The 21,794-nt window shown below is 42.2% G+C and overlaps 3 protein-coding genes across 3 annotated transcripts; all 3 read left to right on the top strand.

The window, feature by feature from the left end:
* The first annotated feature begins 2,807 nt into the window (after positions 1-2,807).
* LOC100582825 (ret finger protein-like 4A) lies at positions 2,808-6,830 on the top strand. Its single transcript, XM_030820015.1, has 3 exons — positions 2,808-2,836; positions 5,444-5,738; positions 6,250-6,830. Exons 2-3 carry the CDS (start codon positions 5,453-5,455, stop codon positions 6,828-6,830), a joined length of 867 nt encoding a protein of 288 aa, XP_030675875.1. The 5' UTR covers positions 2,808-2,836; positions 5,444-5,452.
* Positions 6,831-10,011: 3,181 nt separating this feature from the next.
* On the top strand, positions 10,012-14,034 carry LOC115836937 (ret finger protein-like 4A). Its single transcript, XM_030820009.1, has 3 exons — positions 10,012-10,040; positions 12,648-12,942; positions 13,454-14,034. The coding sequence occupies exons 2-3, from the start codon at positions 12,657-12,659 to the stop codon at positions 14,032-14,034; spliced, it is 867 nt and encodes a 288-aa protein (XP_030675869.1). The 5' UTR covers positions 10,012-10,040; positions 12,648-12,656.
* Positions 14,035-17,192: 3,158 nt separating this feature from the next.
* On the top strand, positions 17,193-21,479 carry LOC115837046 (ret finger protein-like 4A). The gene is made up of 3 exons (XM_030821803.1): positions 17,193-17,244; positions 19,852-20,146; positions 20,657-21,479. The coding sequence occupies exons 2-3, from the start codon at positions 19,861-19,863 to the stop codon at positions 20,995-20,997; spliced, it is 627 nt and encodes a 208-aa protein (XP_030677663.1). The 5' UTR covers positions 17,193-17,244; positions 19,852-19,860; the 3' UTR covers positions 20,998-21,479.
* Positions 21,480-21,794: the final 315 nt, after the last annotated feature.

The following is a 21,794-nucleotide window of genomic DNA, read 5'->3' as shown; positions in this document are numbered from 1 at the left end:
TGAACACAGCAAAATTATATATGCCTGTGTATTCAGTTTCACCCAACAACTGAACACTGACATCCATTTCAAGTGCACACTGAGTGTTTGCCACAAATATGTGTGGTCTTAGAGAGAACTCATTAGCTTTAAAACGGAAAAACTATACACCCTCTTGTATGATGGCGACAGAGTCCAATTAGAAATAAATAACAGGAAGAAATCCATAAATTCCTGCATACATTGAAATGAAATAACCACCTCCTAATACAACGATCAAATATGAAATTACAATGGAAATTACAGCTCTCCTGAGTTGAATGAAAAGCAGACATTTACAAAATTTGTAGATGCGGTTGAAGCTTAGTGAGAAACTCATAATAGGAAGGAAATACCATAATCAGTCATCTTAATTTCTCCATTAAGTTACTTCACTAAGAGCGATCCAATCGTCAGCATTTTGGTCAGAGCCACCTCATCCATGCCCGGGCTGGACTGACAGTGGGGCCACGTGCTGGGCACTGGCTCAGGGTCAGACCACAATGTCAAGGTTCACCTCAAATCCCTTTGCCGCACCGACACTGACAGTGAGAGAAAGGAAGACAGTTTCCTTTAGAAACTGAGCCAAGCCCTGGGTTGTCAGAAACTCTGAGCTTCTCATCGTTGTTAGAGAAGCAAATGTGGCACATACACACCATGGAATACTATGCAGCCACAAAAAAGGATGACTTCATGTCGTTTGCAGGGACATGGATGAAGCTGGAAACCATCATTCTCAGTGATAACAAGATTGGAAAACCAAACACTGCATGTTCTCACTCATCAGTGGGAGTCCAACAGCGAGAACGCATAGACACAGGGAGGGGAACATCACACACCGGGACCTGGCGGGGCGTGGGGGGTTAGGGGAGGGACAGCGTTAGGGAGAAATACCTAATGGAGGTGACGGGTCGATGGGTGCAGCAAACCACCAGGGCACGTGTCTAGCTATGTAAGCAACCTGCACGTTCTGCACATGTACCCCAGAACTTAAAGTATAATAAAAAAAAAAAAAAAAAAGAAAAGAAAAGTCTGCTTGTGACAGTGAACAGGGCCTGGGGATCAGAAGCCACCGACGCCAACCATTTACGTCAGGTTCTGTGACCCGCCTGCAGGGACAGAGGAATGGAGAATACAGTCCTCGCTGACTGGGATGTTGAAGGACAGGTTTATTCAAACTCGGAAGACCCTTAAAGTACCGAATTGTACATGAGAGCAGGTACGGAAAAGTTTACCACTGTCTTAATAGAAGCCAGCGGAGCTTCTTTCTGTGAAAAGACGCAATTGGAAAAGACGTGGAAAGTATCTGACACCCAAACCAACCCCACGAGTGTGGTGGCGATCCTGGTACCCTATCCCTTAATTCTGAATGGAAAAATTCCTCTCCCAAGACATGAGCATGAATGCAATTCCAGGCCGAAAGTTACTTTGGGAGAATATTCCAGAGGAAAATCAACACGCTGGGCTCGGTGGTTTCCACAACTGAGGCCACCTGGTATTCCCAAAGAGAACATCAATTGTGTTCATGATTCACTCAAAGCAGATAAAATGTTTAAAAATGTTAGGGATCGGTGCTCCATGAACATGGGTCAGTAAAATTACAAGCTGGAGAATAACCACTCCCACAAATGTGAGGAGAATTGAAAAGGATTTACGTAAGAAAACAAACAAATTAGAATGATGCAAGAAGAGATAAGCATTTTCTCTCTGCATGTGTGTGTGTAGATATGGTATGTGTGTATACACGGACATACACGTGGCGGATCCTATTACAGATCCCAATCAACGAAGAAATGTAATGTGCAAGGATTTGAAATACTATATGCATCACAACGTAGAGATTTGTGTTTCTCAATTTGCCTTCAGGAGACGAAAGCAATTGAGAACTGCCTTGGCTTTGAATGTGAAAGGAGAGAATCTAGCAATCACCAGAGAATGATTACTGTGGAGATGATTAAATTAAAGACCATTAATTTAATCACATTAATGTAATCAAGTCCTTTTCCACCTTACCTCCAGTCTCCCACTTTCACATTCTTATCCATGAACTCTGATCACCCATAATATATTAATACACGAGGAACCCATTTTGTACATTTTTAAAAAAGAAATGAATCTGATTTGATTTACGTTGTGATGTAAGGGAAATAGTAAGATTGTCACAATATCTTTTACCTTTAATTTCAGATGCTATCACTAAAAAGAAAAACAGGACTTTCACTGGCTGACTGATTGTCTGGAAACAGTTTTGGGATTTCTTTTCTAAGCTTCTTAAGTGAAATCTTTACATTGTAGAGAAAATGTTTTTGAGAGTTGAGTGTGGTCCCTGGAGTGTGCTATTAGTAACAACTTCTGAGTAGGTTTAATTCAACTCTTTATCGAAATGTGAAAAGGTGTTCCATTTATAATAAACAACTATCTGAAAGTAGCACCATTCATTTTAGAGGAATTTTAAATGGCACCCCAATTTTTAAAATTCTAATTAAATTTAATTAATTTCCAAATTTTAATCAATAGGCATCATATTCAAGATCGCATCAAAAATTATTAAATGGCAATACTTTGTCCTTGTTAATGAAAAAATAACACTGTGAAAACAATTGTCTTCCTTTATCGTAAAAGCCTATCCAACAGTAACAATCTCAACGACGCCGGAATTCAATCAAAATCTGATTGGATTAAAAAGGAGGGCAAGGGTGTGGCTAAGGTGGGTGGAGAGACCCTCTCCTCTAAAAGCCCCTGGCAGCCAGCTCTCACTCCAGATCTGAGCTGTCCGCAGAAGCAGGTGGAGGCCAGGGGAGAAACTCCGGAAGGAGAGGTGAGTTCAATCTTCTGGAATTCATTTTTACAAAGGGCGTATGAGAGTCTAGGGGAAGGCAATAATTTCTTGACTCCACAAGTGTTGTGTGAGGCCAACCCCATGACAGACACACTGTATTTCTGGAGGATAACGGGGCCTCTGCCCTGGTAGCAGTTAGGTGAGTCTTAGATTCTCAATACCAAGGCTGGAGAAATGACAATGTCCATTTTCTAGAATTTCACCAGAATTTGGTAGACTTTCTGAAATGATGGACAGAGGTTCGGTGGCTGGGTTATTCAGTGTCAGGTTTTCCTACGGGTTGGGTAATGTTTTCCTATTCTCCGCTTCCCACAACCCCTGGCAACCATCATTCCTCTCTTACTTTTTGATTTTTTGTTTTCAGTTTTCTGTTTCTTTTAATTCAGAAAGAGAAAGGGAAGGAATAAAAAGCCAAGTTTGTTTCAATTACTATTGCAGAAAAGATCTGGCTGGATGCTGGGACCCACCTCTCAAAGGATGGGGATTCACTATTTACTTAATTATTTTGAGACGGGGTCTCGCTCTGTCGCCCAAGCTGGAGGGCAGTGGCTATTTTCCGATTCTGTGAGATCAGTCAACTCAGATTGCACAGAAGTGAGATGATACCCTATTTACTTCCCTCAGCCTCACTTCCGTCACTTCCCATAACGCCCTCAGCCTTCATCCATGTTGGTGCTAATGCCAGGATTTCCTTCTTTTTTGTGGTGGCATAGTTCATTGTGTATACCACCATTTCCTCATCCATTTCTCTCCCACAGACTCTGGGGTTGTTTCCATGGCTATTGTAAATCACGCTGCACAGAACCTAAGAGTGCAGATATCTCTTTGACACGCTGACCTCTTTCTTTCACAGAAGTAGGGTTGCTGGCACATAGGCGGTTCTATTCTTAATATTTTCAGAAAACTCCCTACTGTTTTCGGTAGTGGTTGTATCAGTTTCCTTTCCCATCGACAGTGTACAAGTGTTCCCCTTTCTCCACATCCTTTCCCAAACGTGTCTTTTGTCCTTTTGATCATAGCCATCCTAGCAGAGGGGAGGTAATATGTCATCGTGGTTTTGTTGCTGGAGGGCTCAGGAGGGTCTCTGGATGCCAGAGGGACCCCGGTCCCAGCCAGTTTCCAGGTTCTTGATGCTGTCAGGAGAACGAATTCAGGGATGAGCCAGAATGAAGTGAAAGGCAAGAAGCTTCTATTCCAGAGCAAAAGTACACAGTTAGGAGAGAAGTGTGGGTGTGATTCTGAGAGCTGGTGGCGTGCAAAGGAGTTCGGGTTTTCTATTTTTACGAGCTCTGCTAATTAGGAGGTGAACTAATCATTAGGTTTTCTAGGAAAAAAGTGGAGATTTTGTAGAATTGGGGAGGCACTCATTTTTATACTACATAGGGGCATCCTGGGGTCAGCCGTGACGCTGGAGAGTGTGTGATTTAGTGTGGTAACGACCACGGCAATTACTGTGGTAACGGTTTCAACCAGCTGAACTCCCTCCTGTATTTTTTTAGCACCTCATCAGTCCAGGGTCCTCCTTGTCCTTGTAATTTTAGTGACAAGTGGCTAATTTTAACAGCCACTGTTTTGGTCTTATATGAAATTGTCACTGGATACGTTCTCGGATGCCTTGTGACCACACAGTGTTCCCGTCTCAGTTGAAATTGCATTTCTCTGATGGTGAGTGAAGTTGAGCTTGTTCTTCAGTACTTGCTGGTCATTGGTGTGTGTTTTTCAGAGAAATGTCTATTCAGGTTTTTGCACATTGGAAATTGGATTATTTTGGCTTTTCTTTTCTTTTTGCTATTCCCTTGAAAATATTCCTTATATATTTTGGATATCAATCCATTGTCATATACATGGCTGCTTGTTTGTTTCTTTCAGTTCCGTTTTTTGCTTTTTCTTTTTTTTCTGCTATGCAGAAGATTCAGTTTGACCTGGTCCTACTTATTTGTATTTTGTGTCTTGTCCTTTTGGTGTGCTATCAGGTTTTTCACCACATCCAGTTTGCACAGCTGGGGAAGTAGAAGGTCTTCAAATGGACTCCAGCACTGTCCAATAGAAACACAAGATAACCCATATATGTAACTGTGAATTTATTTTCTGGTAGTCACATAAAATGTCACAAAACAAGCCTAATGAATTTTAACTCAAAATATAATCATTTAACACGTGAGCAACTTTAAACTTTCTCAAGCAGGTACTTTACATTCTGTTTTCCCCATTATGTCTTCAAAAAGAAGAGTGTGTTTGGCTCACGGCACATCTCCATCCGGATGAGCCCCATTTCAGGTGTCAATAGCTATTTGTGACTGCCGGCTACCATCTCAAACGGCTCAGGTGTCGTCTCCTTTACTATTTCCACTCAAAGTCTTTCGGTGAATCATGCCCTTTATTCCAATGAGTATGACAGATACGAGAATTTCAGGGCCTCGAGTCATTTACATTTGTATTCATGTTGTGTCTTCATCGCTAGCAGTAGTGATTTTCAGTATCGTGCCATGATAGCTCTATGCACGTCAAGATAAAAGTCTCAAGCACTCTCAGCTGTTCATTCAGCTCATGGAAATTCTAATACCACGTTCATTTTTTTTTCTACAGACATTTGCCATGGCTCAACACTTCAAACAAGTCATTAGATGTCCAGTCTGTCTAAAAGATCTTGAAGACGCCGTGCAACTGAAATGTGGATATGTCTGCTGCCTCCCGTGCCTCAATTCACTCCAGAAGGAGCCCGATGGGGAAGGTTTACTGTGCCGCTGCTGCTCTGTGGTCTCTCAGAAGAATGACATCAAGCCCAAGTACAAGCTGAGGGCGATGGTTTCCATCATCAAGGAACTAGAGCCCAAGCTGAAACGTATTCTAACGATGAACCCAAGGATGAGGAAGTTTCAAGGTAAGGAATCTATATGACCTGCCACAAGCCAGCAAAGGCCCTGGGAAAACGACTTTCAAACATTTCTTCATGAAACATAGACACTAGCAGATCTCTAGCATCTAAAACTTCTATGCTTCACCAACAACAGCGGTTCTCACCTTTGCGTATAGATTTTCATGGAATCTGTGCAAGTTTGTACAATACTCTGGAGAGCAAGCTACTGTCTCCTTTCATGTATCATACGTGCTAAATGGAAAAATAATTTTAATCAAATTATCCGCTAACTTAGTTCGAAAGGAATTTCTGATATGAATAAGGTGGACTGGTGAACAATTATTCTATTCATGGAATCTAGAGATAAAATTTAGCCTCAACAGGCGGTGAAACAAGTTTCCCCGGGAAATTTGGATTTGGGAAAGAAAGCAGAATAAAAGTAAAAGTGAATAGTGTACGTAAGCGTTTGCAGTCAAAGGGCAGAGGGAGTCTGTAGCGTGTGTCTTTGCTCAACTACTGGTTCTTATTTCCACAGTGGATATGACCTTGGATGTGGACACAGCCAACAACTATCTCATCATTTCTGAAGACCTGAGGAGTGTCCGAAGTGGGGATTCCAGCCAGAACAGGAAGGAGCAAGCTGAGAGATTCGACACTGCACTCTGCGTCCTGGGCGCCCCTCGCTTCACTTCCGGCCGCCATTACTGGGAGGTGGACGTGGGCACCAGCAAAATATGGGATGTGGGCATTTGTAAGGAGTCTGTGAACCGACAGGGGCAGATCGTGCTTTCTTCAGAACAGGGCTTCTTGACTGTGGGTTGCAGAAACGGAAACATCTTTGCTGCCAGCACTATGCCTATGACCCCTCTCTGGGTGAGTCCCCAGTTGCACAGAGTGGGGATCTTCCTGGATGTAGGTATGAGGTCCATCTCCTTTTTCCATGTTGGTGATGGGAGCCATATCTATACATTCAGCAAAATTCCTGATTGCGAGCCATGGCGTCCATTTTTTGCTCAGAAACGTGGAACTCAAGATGATCAGAGCATCCTGAGTATCTGTTCTGTGAGCAACGCAGCCAGCGCCGGTGCCCCAGTTGATTCTGGGGAAAGGAAATAAACACTTGAACATAATCATCTTTAGGAAGTTTCTGTGCACCCATAGCCATAGCTGAGAACTTTTCTGCTAGAGACACACAGGTGGTACAAAGGGATAGAAGGCAAAGATCCATCATCATTCTGTAAACCATGAACAGAAAGCAATTATAGGAATTAGGGGAAAATTACATTTTACTGAAAGTTTGTCATGTTATTTTCTTTGGGGCTTATGTTTACATTTCTGTTGAATAAATACTTTGAAAATTCAGATTCATTTGCCAATGTTTTCTATTTTCTGCAAGATGAGTGGACTGTGTGGTACGGAAGTTATGAACTAAATACTAATTTGAATGTGACCCAACACAGTAACTGAATTTCAAATGATTTAAGGACCTATGAACACAGCAAAATTATATATGCCTGTGTATTCAGTTTCACCCAACAACTGAACACTGACATCCATTTCAAGTGCACACTGAGTGTTTGCCACAAATATGTGTGGTCTTAGAGAGAACTCATTAGCTTTAAAACGGAAAAACTATACACCCTCTTGTATGATGGCGACAGAGTCCAATTAGAAATAAATAACAGGAAGAAATCCATAAATTCCTGCATACATTGAAATGAAATAACCACCTCCTAATACAACGATCAAATATGAAATTACAATGGAAATTACAGCTCTCCTGAGTTGAATGAAAAGCAGACATTTACAAAATTTGTAGATGCGGTTGAAGCTTAGTGAGAAACTCATAATAGGAAGGAAATACCATAATCAGTCATCTTAATTTCTCCATTAAGTTACTTCACTAAGAGCGATCCAATCGTCAGCATTTTGGTCAGAGCCACCTCATCCATGCCCGGGCTGGACTGACAGTGGGGCCACGTGCTGGGCACTGGCTCAGGGTCAGACCACAATGTCAAGGTTCACCTCAAATCCCTTTGCCGCACCGACACTGACAGTGAGAGAAAGGAAGACAGTTTCCTTTAGAAACTGAGCCAAGCCCTGGGTTGTCAGAAACTCTGAGCTTCTCATCGTTGTTAGAGAAGCAAATGTGGCACATACACACCATGGAATACTATGCAGCCACAAAAAAGGATGACTTCATGTCGTTTGCAGGGACATGGATGAAGCTGGAAACCATCATTCTCAGTGATAACAAGATTGGAAAACCAAACACTGCATGTTCTCACTCATCAGTGGGAGTCCAACAGCGAGAACGCATAGACACAGGGAGGGGAACATCACACACCGGGACCTGGCGGGGCGTGGGGGGTTAGGGGAGGGACAGCGTTAGGGAGAAATACCTAATGGAGGTGACGGGTCGATGGGTGCAGCAAACCACCAGGGCACGTGTCTAGCTATGTAAGCAACCTGCACGTTCTGCACATGTACCCCAGAACTTAAAGTATAATAAAAAAAAAAAAAAAAAAGAAAAGAAAAGTCTGCTTGTGACAGTGAACAGGGCCTGGGGATCAGAAGCCACCGACGCCAACCATTTACGTCAGGTTCTGTGACCCGCCTGCAGGGACAGAGGAATGGAGAATACAGTCCTCGCTGACTGGGATGTTGAAGGACAGGTTTATTCAAACTCGGAAGACCCTTAAAGTACCGAATTGTACATGAGAGCAGGTACGGAAAAGTTTACCACTGTCTTAATAGAAGCCAGCGGAGCTTCTTTCTGTGAAAAGACGCAATTGGAAAAGACGTGGAAAGTATCTGACACCCAAACCAACCCCACGAGTGTGGTGGCGATCCTGGTACCCTATCCCTTAATTCTGAATGGAAAAATTCCTCTCCCAAGACATGAGCATGAATGCAATTCCAGGCCGAAAGTTACTTTGGGAGAATATTCCAGAGGAAAATCAACACGCTGGGCTCGGTGGTTTCCACAACTGAGGCCACCTGGTATTCCCAAAGAGAACATCAATTGTGTTCATGATTCACTCAAAGCAGATAAAATGTTTAAAAATGTTAGGGATCGGTGCTCCATGAACATGGGTCAGTAAAATTACAAGCTGGAGAATAACCACTCCCACAAATGTGAGGAGAATTGAAAAGGATTTACGTAAGAAAACAAACAAATTAGAATGATGCAAGAAGAGATAAGCATTTTCTCTCTGCATGTGTGTGTGTAGATATGGTATGTGTGTATACACGGACATACACGTGGCGGATCCTATTACAGATCCCAATCAACGAAGAAATGTAATGTGCAAGGATTTGAAATACTATATGCATCACAACGTAGAGATTTGTGTTTCTCAATTTGCCTTCAGGAGACGAAAGCAATTGAGAACTGCCTTGGCTTTGAATGTGAAAGGAGAGAATCTAGCAATCACCAGAGAATGATTACTGTGGAGATGATTAAATTAAAGACCATTAATTTAATCACATTAATGTAATCAAGTCCTTTTCCACCTTACCTCCAGTCTCCCACTTTCACATTCTTATCCATGAACTCTGATCACCCATAATATATTAATACACGAGGAACCCATTTTGTACATTTTTAAAAAAGAAATGAATCTGATTTGATTTACGTTGTGATGTAAGGGAAATAGTAAGATTGTCACAATATCTTTTACCTTTAATTTCAGATGCTATCACTAAAAAGAAAAACAGGACTTTCACTGGCTGACTGATTGTCTGGAAACAGTTTTGGGATTTCTTTTCTAAGCTTCTTAAGTGAAATCTTTACATTGTAGAGAAAATGTTTTTGAGAGTTGAGTGTGGTCCCTGGAGTGTGCTATTAGTAACAACTTCTGAGTAGGTTTAATTCAACTCTTTATCGAAATGTGAAAAGGTGTTCCATTTATAATAAACAACTATCTGAAAGTAGCACCATTCATTTTAGAGGAATTTTAAATGGCACCCCAATTTTTAAAATTCTAATTAAATTTAATTAATTTCCAAATTTTAATCAATAGGCATCATATTCAAGATCGCATCAAAAATTATTAAATGGCAATACTTTGTCCTTGTTAATGAAAAAATAACACTGTGAAAACAATTGTCTTCCTTTATCGTAAAAGCCTATCCAACAGTAACAATCTCAACGACGCCGGAATTCAATCAAAATCTGATTGGATTAAAAAGGAGGGCAAGGGTGTGGCTAAGGTGGGTGGAGAGACCCTCTCCTCTAAAAGCCCCTGGCAGCCAGCTCTCACTCCAGATCTGAGCTGTCCGCAGAAGCAGGTGGAGGCCAGGGGAGAAACTCCGGAAGGAGAGGTGAGTTCAATCTTCTGGAATTCATTTTTACAAAGGGCGTATGAGAGTCTAGGGGAAGGCAATAATTTCTTGACTCCACAAGTGTTGTGTGAGGCCAACCCCATGACAGACACACTGTATTTCTGGAGGATAACGGGGCCTCTGCCCTGGTAGCAGTTAGGTGAGTCTTAGATTCTCAATACCAAGGCTGGAGAAATGACAATGTCCATTTTCTAGAATTTCACCAGAATTTGGTAGACTTTCTGAAATGATGGACAGAGGTTCGGTGGCTGGGTTATTCAGTGTCAGGTTTTCCTACGGGTTGGGTAATGTTTTCCTATTCTCCGCTTCCCACAACCCCTGGCAACCATCATTCCTCTCTTACTTTTTGATTTTTTGTTTTCAGTTTTCTGTTTCTTTTAATTCAGAAAGAGAAAGGGAAGGAATAAAAAGCCAAGTTTGTTTCAATTACTATTGCAGAAAAGATCTGGCTGGATGCTGGGACCCACCTCTCAAAGGATGGGGATTCACTATTTACTTAATTATTTTGAGACGGGGTCTCGCTCTGTCGCCCAAGCTGGAGGGCAGTGGCTATTTTCCGATTCTGTGAGATCAGTCAACTCAGATTGCACAGAAGTGAGATGATACCCTATTTACTTCCCTCAGCCTCACTTCCGTCACTTCCCATAACGCCCTCAGCCTTCATCCATGTTGGTGCTAATGCCAGGATTTCCTTCTTTTTTGTGGTGGCATAGTTCATTGTGTATACCACCATTTCCTCATCCATTTCTCTCCCACAGACTCTGGGGTTGTTTCCATGGCTATTGTAAATCACGCTGCACAGAACCTAAGAGTGCAGATATCTCTTTGACACGCTGACCTCTTTCTTTCACAGAAGTAGGGTTGCTGGCACATAGGCGGTTCTATTCTTAATATTTTCAGAAAACTCCCTACTGTTTTCGGTAGTGGTTGTATCAGTTTCCTTTCCCATCGACAGTGTACAAGTGTTCCCCTTTCTCCACATCCTTTCCCAAACGTGTCTTTTGTCCTTTTGATCATAGCCATCCTAGCAGAGGGGAGGTAATATGTCATCGTGGTTTTGTTGCTGGAGGGCTCAGGAGGGTCTCTGGATGCCAGAGGGACCCCGGTCCCAGCCAGTTTCCAGGTTCTTGATGCTGTCAGGAGAACGAATTCAGGGATGAGCCAGAATGAAGTGAAAGGCAAGAAGCTTCTATTCCAGAGCAAAAGTACACAGTTAGGAGAGAAGTGTGGGTGTGATTCTGAGAGCTGGTGGCGTGCAAAGGAGTTCGGGTTTTCTATTTTTACGAGCTCTGCTAATTAGGAGGTGAACTAATCATTAGGTTTTCTAGGAAAAAAGTGGAGATTTTGTAGAATTGGGGAGGCACTCATTTTTATACTACATAGGGGCATCCTGGGGTCAGCCGTGACGCTGGAGAGTGTGTGATTTAGTGTGGTAACGACCACGGCAATTACTGTGGTAACGGTTTCAACCAGCTGAACTCCCTCCTGTATTTTTTTAGCACCTCATCAGTCCAGGGTCCTCCTTGTCCTTGTAATTTTAGTGACAAGTGGCTAATTTTAACAGCCACTGTTTTGGTCTTATATGAAATTGTCACTGGATACGTTCTCGGATGCCTTGTGACCACACAGTGTTCCCGTCTCAGTTGAAATTGCATTTCTCTGATGGTGAGTGAAGTTGAGCTTGTTCTTCAGTACTTGCTGGTCATTGGTGTGTGTTTTTCAGAGAAATGTCTATTCAGGTTTTTGCACATTGGAAATTGGATTATTTTGGCTTTTCTTTTCTTTTTGCTATTCCCTTGAAAATATTCCTTATATATTTTGGATATCAATCCATTGTCATATACATGGCTGCTTGTTTGTTTCTTTCAGTTCCGTTTTTTGCTTTTTCTTTTTTTTCTGCTATGCAGAAGATTCAGTTTGACCTGGTCCTACTTATTTGTATTTTGTGTCTTGTCCTTTTGGTGTGCTATCAGGTTTTTCACCACATCCAGTTTGCACAGCTGGGGAAGTAGAAGGTCTTCAAATGGACTCCAGCACTGTCCAATAGAAACACAAGATAACCCATATATGTAACTGTGAATTTATTTTCTGGTAGTCACATAAAATGTCACAAAACAAGCCTAATGAATTTTAACTCAAAATATAATCATTTAACACGTGAGCAACTTTAAACTTTCTCAAGCAGGTACTTTACATTCTGTTTTCCCCATTATGTCTTCAAAAAGAAGAGTGTGTTTGGCTCACGGCACATCTCCATCCGGATGAGCCCCATTTCAGGTGTCAATAGCTATTTGTGACTGCCGGCTACCATCTCAAACGGCTCAGGTGTCGTCTCCTTTACTATTTCCACTCAAAGTCTTTCGGTGAATCATGCCCTTTATTCCAATGAGTATGACAGATACGAGAATTTCAGGGCCTCGAGTCATTTACATTTGTATTCATGTTGTGTCTTCATCGCTAGCAGTAGTGATTTTCAGTATCGTGCCATGATAGCTCTATGCACGTCAAGATAAAAGTCTCAAGCACTCTCAGCTGTTCATTCAGCTCATGGAAATTCTAATACCACGTTCATTTTTTTTTCTACAGACATTTGCCATGGCTCAACACTTCAAACAAGTCATTAGATGTCCAGTCTGTCTAAAAGATCTTGAAGACGCCGTGCAACTGAAATGTGGATATGTCTGCTGCCTCCCGTGCCTCAATTCACTCCAGAAGGAGCCCGATGGGGAAGGTTTACTGTGCCGCTGCTGCTCTGTGGTCTCTCAGAAGAATGACATCAAGCCCAAGTACAAGCTGAGGGCGATGGTTTCCATCATCAAGGAACTAGAGCCCAAGCTGAAACGTATTCTAACGATGAACCCAAGGATGAGGAAGTTTCAAGGTAAGGAATCTATATGACCTGCCACAAGCCAGCAAAGGCCCTGGGAAAACGACTTTCAAACATTTCTTCATGAAACATAGACACTAGCAGATCTCTAGCATCTAAAACTTCTATGCTTCACCAACAACAGCGGTTCTCACCTTTGCGTATAGATTTTCATGGAATCTGTGCAAGTTTGTACAATACTCTGGAGAGCAAGCTACTGTCTCCTTTCATGTATCATACGTGCTAAATGGAAAAATAATTTTAATCAAATTATCCGCTAACTTAGTTCGAAAGGAATTTCTGATATGAATAAGGTGGACTGGTGAACAATTATTCTATTCATGGAATCTAGAGATAAAATTTAGCCTCAACAGGCGGTGAAACAAGTTTCCCCGGGAAATTTGGATTTGGGAAAGAAAGCAGAATAAAAGTAAAAGTGAATAGTGTACGTAAGCGTTTGCAGTCAAAGGGCAGAGGGAGTCTGTAGCGTGTGTCTTTGCTCAACTACTGGTTCTTATTTCCACAGTGGATATGACCTTGGATGTGGACACAGCCAACAACTATCTCATCATTTCTGAAGACCTGAGGAGTGTCCGAAGTGGGGATTCCAGCCAGAACAGGAAGGAGCAAGCTGAGAGATTCGACACTGCACTCTGCGTCCTGGGCGCCCCTCGCTTCACTTCCGGCCGCCATTACTGGGAGGTGGACGTGGGCACCAGCAAAATATGGGATGTGGGCATTTGTAAGGAGTCTGTGAACCGACAGGGGCAGATCGTGCTTTCTTCAGAACAGGGCTTCTTGACTGTGGGTTGCAGAAACGGAAACATCTTTGCTGCCAGCACTATGCCTATGACCCCTCTCTGGGTGAGTCCCCAGTTGCACAGAGTGGGGATCTTCCTGGATGTAGGTATGAGGTCCATCTCCTTTTTCCATGTTGGTGATGGGAGCCATATCTATACATTCAGCAAAATTCCTGATTGCGAGCCATGGCGTCCATTTTTTGCTCAGAAACGTGGAACTCAAGATGATCAGAGCATCCTGAGTATCTGTTCTGTGAGCAACGCAGCCAGCGCCGGTGCCCCAGTTGATTCTGGGGAAAGGAAATAAACACTTGAACATAATCATCTTTAGGAAGTTTCTGTGCACCCATAGCCATAGCTGAGAACTTTTCTGCTAGAGACACACAGGTGGTACAAAGGGATAGAAGGCAAAGATCCATCATCATTCTGTAAACCATGAACAGAAAGCAATTATAGGAATTAGGGGAAAATTACATTTTACTGAAAGTTTGTCATGTTATTTTCTTTGGGGCTTATGTTTACATTTCTGTTGAATAAATACTTTGAAAATTCAGATTCATTTGCCAATGTTTTCTATTTTCTGCAAGATGAGTGGACTGTGTGGTACGGAAGTTATGAACTAAATACTAATTTGAATGTGACCCAACACAGTAACTGAATTTCAAATGATTTAAGGACCTATGAACACAGCAAAATTATATATGCCTGTGTATTCAGTTTCACCCAACAACTGAACACTGACATCCATTTCAAGTGCACACTGAGTGTTTGCCACAAATATGTGTGGTCTTAGAGAGAACTCATTAGCTTTAAAACGGAAAAACTATACACCCTCTTGTATGATGGCGACAGAGTCCAATTAGAAATAAATAACAGGAAGAAATCCATAAATTCCTGCATACATTGAAATGAAATAACCACCTCCTAATACAACGATCAAATATGAAATTACAATGGAAATTACAGCTCTCCTGAGTTGAATGAAAAGCAGACATTTACAAAATTTGTAGATGCGGTTGAAGCTTAGTGAGAAACTCATAATAGGAAGGAAATACCATAATCAGTCATCTTAATTTCTCCATTAAGTTACTTCACTAAGAGCGATCCAATCGTCAGCATTTTGGTCAGAGCCACCTCATCCATGCCCGGGCTGGACTGACAGTGGGGCCACGTGCTGGGCACTGGCTCAGGGTCAGACCACAATGTCAAGGTTCACCTCAAATCCCTTTGCCGCACCGACACTGACAGTGAGAGAAAGGAAGACAGTTTCCTTTAGAAACTGAGCCAAGCCCTGGGTTGTCAGAAACTCTGAGCTTCTCATCGTTGTTAGAGAAGCAAATGTGGCACATACACACCATGGAATACTATGCAGCCACAAAAAAGGATGACTTCATGTCGTTTGCAGGGACATGGATGAAGCTGGAAACCATCATTCTCAGTGATAACAAGATTGGAAAACCAAACACTGCATGTTCTCACTCATCAGTGGGAGTCCAACAGCGAGAACGCATAGACACAGGGAGGGGAACATCACACACCGGGACCTGGCGGGGCGTGGGGGGTTAGGGGAGGGACAGCGTTAGGGAGAAATACCTAATGGAGGTGACGGGTCGATGGGTGCAGCAAACCACCAGGGCACGTGTCTAGCTATGTAAGCAACCTGCACGTTCTGCACATGTACCCCAGAACTTAAAGTATAATAAAAAAAAAAAAAAAAAAGAAAAGAAAAGTCTGCTTGTGACAGTGAACAGGGCCTGGGGATCAGAAGCCACCGACGCCAACCATTTACGTCAGGTTCTGTGACCCGCCTGCAGGGACAGAGGAATGGAGAATACAGTCCTCGCTGACTGGGATGTTGAAGGACAGGTTTATTCAAACTCGGAAGACCCTTAAAGTACCGAATTGTACATGAGAGCAGGTACGGAAAAGTTTACCACTGTCTTAATAGAAGCCAGCGGAGCTTCTTTCTGTGAAAAGACGCAATTGGAAAAGACGTGGAAAGTATCTGACACCCAAACCAACCCCACGAGTGTGGTGGCGATCCTGGTACCCTATCCCTTAATTCTGAATGGAAAAATTCCTCTCCCAAGACATGAGCATGAATGCAATTCCAGGCCGAAAGTTACTTTGGGAGAATATTCCAGAGGAAAATCAACACGCTGGGCTCGGTGGTTTCCACAACTGAGGCCACCTGGTATTCCCAAAGAGAACATCAATTGTGTTCATGATTCACTCAAAGCAGATAAAATGTTTAAAAATGTTAGGGATCGGTGCTCCATGAACATGGGTCAGTAAAATTACAAGCTGGAGAATAACCACTCCCACAAATGTGAGGAGAATTGAAAAGGATTTACGTAAGAAAACAAACAAATTAGAATGATGCAAGAAGAGATAAGCATTTTCTCTCTGCATGTGTGTGTGTAGATATGGTATGTGTGTATACACGGACATACACGTGGCGGATCCTATTACAGATCCCAATCAACGAAGAAATGTAATGTGCAAGGATTTGAAATACTATATGCATCACAACGTAGAGATTTGTGTTTCTCAATTTGCCTTCAGGAGACGAAAGCAATTGAGAACTGCCTTGGCTTTGAATGTGAAAGGAGAGAATCTAGCAATCACCAGAGAATGATTACTGTGGAGATGATTAAATTAAAGACCATTAATTTAATCACATTAATGTAATCAAGTCCTTTTCCACCTTACCTCCAGTCTCCCACTTTCACATTCTTATCCATGAACTCTGATCACCCATAATATATTAATACACGAGGAACCCATTTTGTACATTTTTAAAAAAGAAATGAATCTGATTTGATTTACGTTGTGATGTAAGGGAAATAGTAAGATTGTCACAATATCTTTTACCTTTAATTTCAGATGCTATCACTAAAAAGAAAAACAGGACTTTCACTGGCTGACTGATTGTCTGGAAACAGTTTTGGGATTTCTTTTCTAAGCTTCTTAAGTGAAATCTTTACATTGTAGAGAAAATGTTTTTGAGAGTTGAGTGTGGTCCCTGGAGTGTGCTATTAGTAACAACTTCTGAGTAGGTTTAATTCAACTCTTTATCGAAATGTGAAAAGGTGTTCCATTTATAATAAACAACTATCTGAAAGTAGCACCATTCATTTTAGAGGAATTTTAAATGGCACCCCAATTTTTAAAATTCTAATTAAATTTAATTAATTTCCAAATTTTAATCAATAGGCATCATATTCAAGATCGCATCAAAAATTATTAAATGGCAATACTTTGTCCTTGTTAATGAAAAAATAACACTGTGAAAACAATTGTCTTCCTTTATCGTAAAAGCCTATCCAACAGTAACAATCTCAACGACGCCGGAATTCAATCAAAATCTGATTGGATTAAAAAGGAGGGCAAGGGTGTGGCTAAGGTGGGTGGAGAGACCCTCTCCTCTAAAAGCCCCTGGCAGCCAGCTCTCACTCCAGATCTGAGCTGTCCGCAGAAGCAGGTGGAGGCCAGGGGAGAAACTCCGGAAGGAGAGGTGAGTTCAATCTTCTGGAATTCATTTTTACAAAGGGCGTATGAGAGTCTAGGGGAAGGCAATAATTTCTTGACTCCACAAGTGTTGTGTGAGGCCAACCCCATGACAGACACACTGTATTTCTGGAGGATAACGGGGCCTCTGCCCTGGTAGCAGTTAGGTGAGTCTTAGATTCTCAATACCAAGGCTGGAGAAATGACAATGTCCATTTTCTAGAATTTCACCAGAATTTGGTAGACTTTCTGAAATGATGGACAGAGGTTCGGTGGCTGGGTTATTCAGTGTCAGGTTTTCCTACGGGTTGGGTAATGTTTTCCTATTCTCCGCTTCCCACAACCCCTGGCAACCATCATTCCTCTCTTACTTTTTGATTTTTTGTTTTCAGTTTTCTGTTTCTTTTAATTCAGAAAGAGAAAGGGAAGGAATAAAAAGCCAAGTTTGTTTCAATTACTATTGCAGAAAAGATCTGGCTGGATGCTGGGACCCACCTCTCAAAGGATGGGGATTCACTATTTACTTAATTATTTTGAGACGGGGTCTCGCTCTGTCGCCCAAGCTGGAGGGCAGTGGCTATTTTCCGATTCTGTGAGATCAGTCAACTCAGATTGCACAGAAGTGAGATGATACCCTATTTACTTCCCTCAGCCTCACTTCCGTCACTTCCCATAACGCCCTCAGCCTTCATCCATGTTGGTGCTAATGCCAGGATTTCCTTCTTTTTTGTGGTGGCATAGTTCATTGTGTATACCACCATTTCCTCATCCATTTCTCTCCCACAGACTCTGGGGTTGTTTCCATGGCTATTGTAAATCACGCTGCACAGAACCTAAGAGTGCAGATATCTCTTTGACACGCTGACCTCTTTCTTTCACAGAAGTAGGGTTGCTGGCACATAGGCGGTTCTATTCTTAATATTTTCAGAAAACTCCCTACTGTTTTCGGTAGTGGTTGTATCAGTTTCCTTTCCCATCGACAGTGTACAAGTGTTCCCCTTTCTCCACATCCTTTCCCAAACGTGTCTTTTGTCCTTTTGATCATAGCCATCCTAGCAGAGGGGAGGTAATATGTCATCGTGGTTTTGTTGCTGGAGGGCTCAGGAGGGTCTCTGGATGCCAGAGGGACCCCGGTCCCAGCCAGTTTCCAGGTTCTTGATGCTGTCAGGAGAACGAATTCAGGGATGAGCCAGAATGAAGTGAAAGGCAAGAAGCTTCTATTCCAGAGCAAAAGTACACAGTTAGGAGAGAAGTGTGGGTGTGATTCTGAGAGCTGGTGGCGTGCAAAGGAGTTCGGGTTTTCTATTTTTACGAGCTCTGCTAATTAGGAGGTGAACTAATCATTAGGTTTTCTAGGAAAAAAGTGGAGATTTTGTAGAATTGGGGAGGCACTCATTTTTATACTACATAGGGGCATCCTGGGGTCAGCCGTGACGCTGGAGAGTGTGTGATTTAGTGTGGTAACGACCACGGCAATTACTGTGGTAACGGTTTCAACCAGCTGAACTCCCTCCTGTATTTTTTTAGCACCTCATCAGTCCAGGGTCCTCCTTGTCCTTGTAATTTTAGTGACAAGTGGCTAATTTTAACAGCCACTGTTTTGGTCTTATATGAAATTGTCACTGGATACGTTCTCGGATGCCTTGTGACCACACAGTGTTCCCGTCTCAGTTGAAATTGCATTTCTCTGATGGTGAGTGAAGTTGAGCTTGTTCTTCAGTACTTGCTGGTCATTGGTGTGTGTTTTTCAGAGAAATGTCTATTCAGGTTTTTGCACATTGGAAATTGGATTATTTTGGCTTTTCTTTTCTTTTTGCTATTCCCTTGAAAATATTCCTTATATATTTTGGATATCAATCCATTGTCATATACATGGCTGCTTGTTTGTTTCTTTCAGTTCCGTTTTTTGCTTTTTCTTTTTTTTCTGCTATGCAGAAGATTCAGTTTGACCTGGTCCTACTTATTTGTATTTTGTGTCTTGTCCTTTTGGTGTGCTATCAGGTTTTTCACCACATCCAGTTTGCACAGCTGGGGAAGTAGAAGGTCTTCAAATGGACTCCAGCACTGTCCAATAGAAACACAAGATAACCCATATATGTAACTGTGAATTTATTTTCTGGTAGTCACATAAAATGTCACAAAACAAGCCTAATGAATTTTAACTCAAAATATAATCATTTAACACGTGAGCAACTTTAAACTTTCTCAAGCAGGTACTTTACATTCTGTTTTCCCCATTATGTCTTCAAAAAGAAGAGTGTGTTTGGCTCACGGCACATCTCCATCCGGATGAGCCCCATTTCAGGTGTCAATAGCTATTTGTGACTGCCGGCTACCATCTCAAACGGCTCAGGTGTCGTCTCCTTTACTATTTCCACTCAAAGTCTTTCGGTGAATCATGCCCTTTATTCCAATGAGTATGACAGATACGAGAATTTCAGGGCCTCGAGTCATTTACATTTGTATTCATGTTGTGTCTTCATCGCTAGCAGTAGTGATTTTCAGTATCGTGCCATGATAGCTCTATGCACGTCAAGATAAAAGTCTCAAGCACTCTCAGCTGTTCATTCAGCTCATGGAAATTCTAATACCACGTTCATTTTTTTTTCTACAGACATTTGCCATGGCTCAACACTTCAAACAAGTCATTAGATGTCCAGTCTGTCTAAAAGATCTTGAAGACGCCGTGCAACTGAAATGTGGATATGTCTGCTGCCTCCCGTGCCTCAATTCACTCCAGAAGGAGCCCGATGGGGAAGGTTTACTGTGCCGCTGCTGCTCTGTGGTCTCTCAGAAGAATGACATCAAGCCCAAGTACAAGCTGAGGGCGATGGTTTCCATCATCAAGGAACTAGAGCCCAAGCTGAAACGTATTCTAACGATGAACCCAAGGATGAGGAAGTTTCAAGGTAAGGAATCTATATGACCTGCCACAAGCCAGCAAAGGCCCTGGGAAAACGACTTTCAAACATTTCTTCATGAACATAGACACTAGCAGATCTCTAGCATCTAAAACTTCTATGCTTCACCAACAACAGCGGTTCTCACCTTTGCGTATAGATTTTCATGGAATCTGTGCAAGTTTGTACAATACTCTGGAGAGCAAGCTACTGTCTCCTTTCATGTATCATACGTGCTAAATGGAAAAATAATTTTAATCAAATTATCCGCTAACTTAGTTCGAAAGGAATTTCTGATATGAATAAGGTGGACTGGTGAACAATTATTCTATTCATGGAATCTAGAGATAAAATTTAGCCTCAACAGGCGGTGAAACAAGTTTCCCCGGGAAATTTGGATTTGGGAAAGAAAGCAGAATAAAAGTAAAAGTGAATAGTGTACGTAAGCGTTTGCAGTCAAAGGGCAGAGGGAGTCTGTAGCGTGTGTCTTTGCTCAACTACTGGTTCTTATTTCCACAGTGGATATGACCTTGGATGTGGACACAGCCAACAACTATCTCATCATTTCTGAAGACCTGAGGAGTGTCCGAAGTGGGGATTCCAGCCAGAACAGGAAGGAGCAAGCTGAGAGATTCGACACTGCACTCTGCGTCCTGGGCGCCCCTCGCTTCACTTCCGGCCGCCATTACTGGGAGGTGGACGTGGGCACCAGCAAAATATGGGATGTGGGCATTTGTAAGGAGTCTGTGAACCGACAGGGGCAGATCGTGCTTTCTTCAGAACAGGGCTTCTTGACTGTGGGTTGCAGAAACGGAAACATCTTTGCTGCCAGCACTATGCCTATGACCCTCTCTGGGTGAGTCCCCAGTTGCACAGAGTGGGGATCTTCCTGGATGTAGGTATGAGGTCCATCTCCTTTTTCCATGTTGGTGATGGGAGCCATATCTATACATTCAGCAAAATTCCTGATTGCGAGCCATGGCGTCCATTTTTTGCTCAGAAACGTGGAACTCAAGATGATCAGAGCATCCTGAGTATCTGTTCTGTGAGCAACGCAGCCAGCGCCGGTGCCCCAGTTGATTCTGGGGAAAGGAAATAAACACTTGAACATAATCATCTTTAGGAAGTTTCTGTGCACCCATAGCCATAGCTGAGAACTTTTCTGCTAGAGACACACAGGTGGTACAAAGGGATAGAAGGCAAAGATCCATCATCATTCTGTAAACCATGAACAGAAAGCAATTATAGGAATTAGGGGAAAATTACATTTTACTGAAAGTTTGTCATGTTATTTTCTTTGGGGCTTATGTTTACATTTCTGTTGAATAAATACTTTGAAAATTCAGATTCATTTGCCAATGTTTTCTATTTTCTGCAAGATGAGTGGACTGTGTGGTACGGAAGTTATGAACTAAATACTAATTTGAATGTGACCCAACACAGTAACTGAATTTCAAATGATTTAAGGACCTATGAACACAGCAAAATTATATATGCCTGTGTATTCAGTTTCACCCAACAACTGAACACTGACATCCATTTCAAGTGCACACTGAGTGTTTGCCACAAATATGTGTGGTCTTAGAGAGAACTCATTAGCTTTAAAACGGAAAAACTATACATCCTCTTGTATGATGGCGACAGAGTCCAATTAGAA

Source organism: Nomascus leucogenys, chromosome 10, assembly GCF_006542625.1.
Source record: "Nomascus leucogenys isolate Asia chromosome 10, Asia_NLE_v1, whole genome shotgun sequence".
In the NCBI taxonomy this organism is placed as follows: domain Eukaryota; kingdom Metazoa; phylum Chordata; class Mammalia; order Primates; family Hylobatidae; genus Nomascus; species Nomascus leucogenys.
Note: the sequence above shows the minus strand (reverse complement) of the source record. Positions and strands in the feature narration are given on the sequence as shown.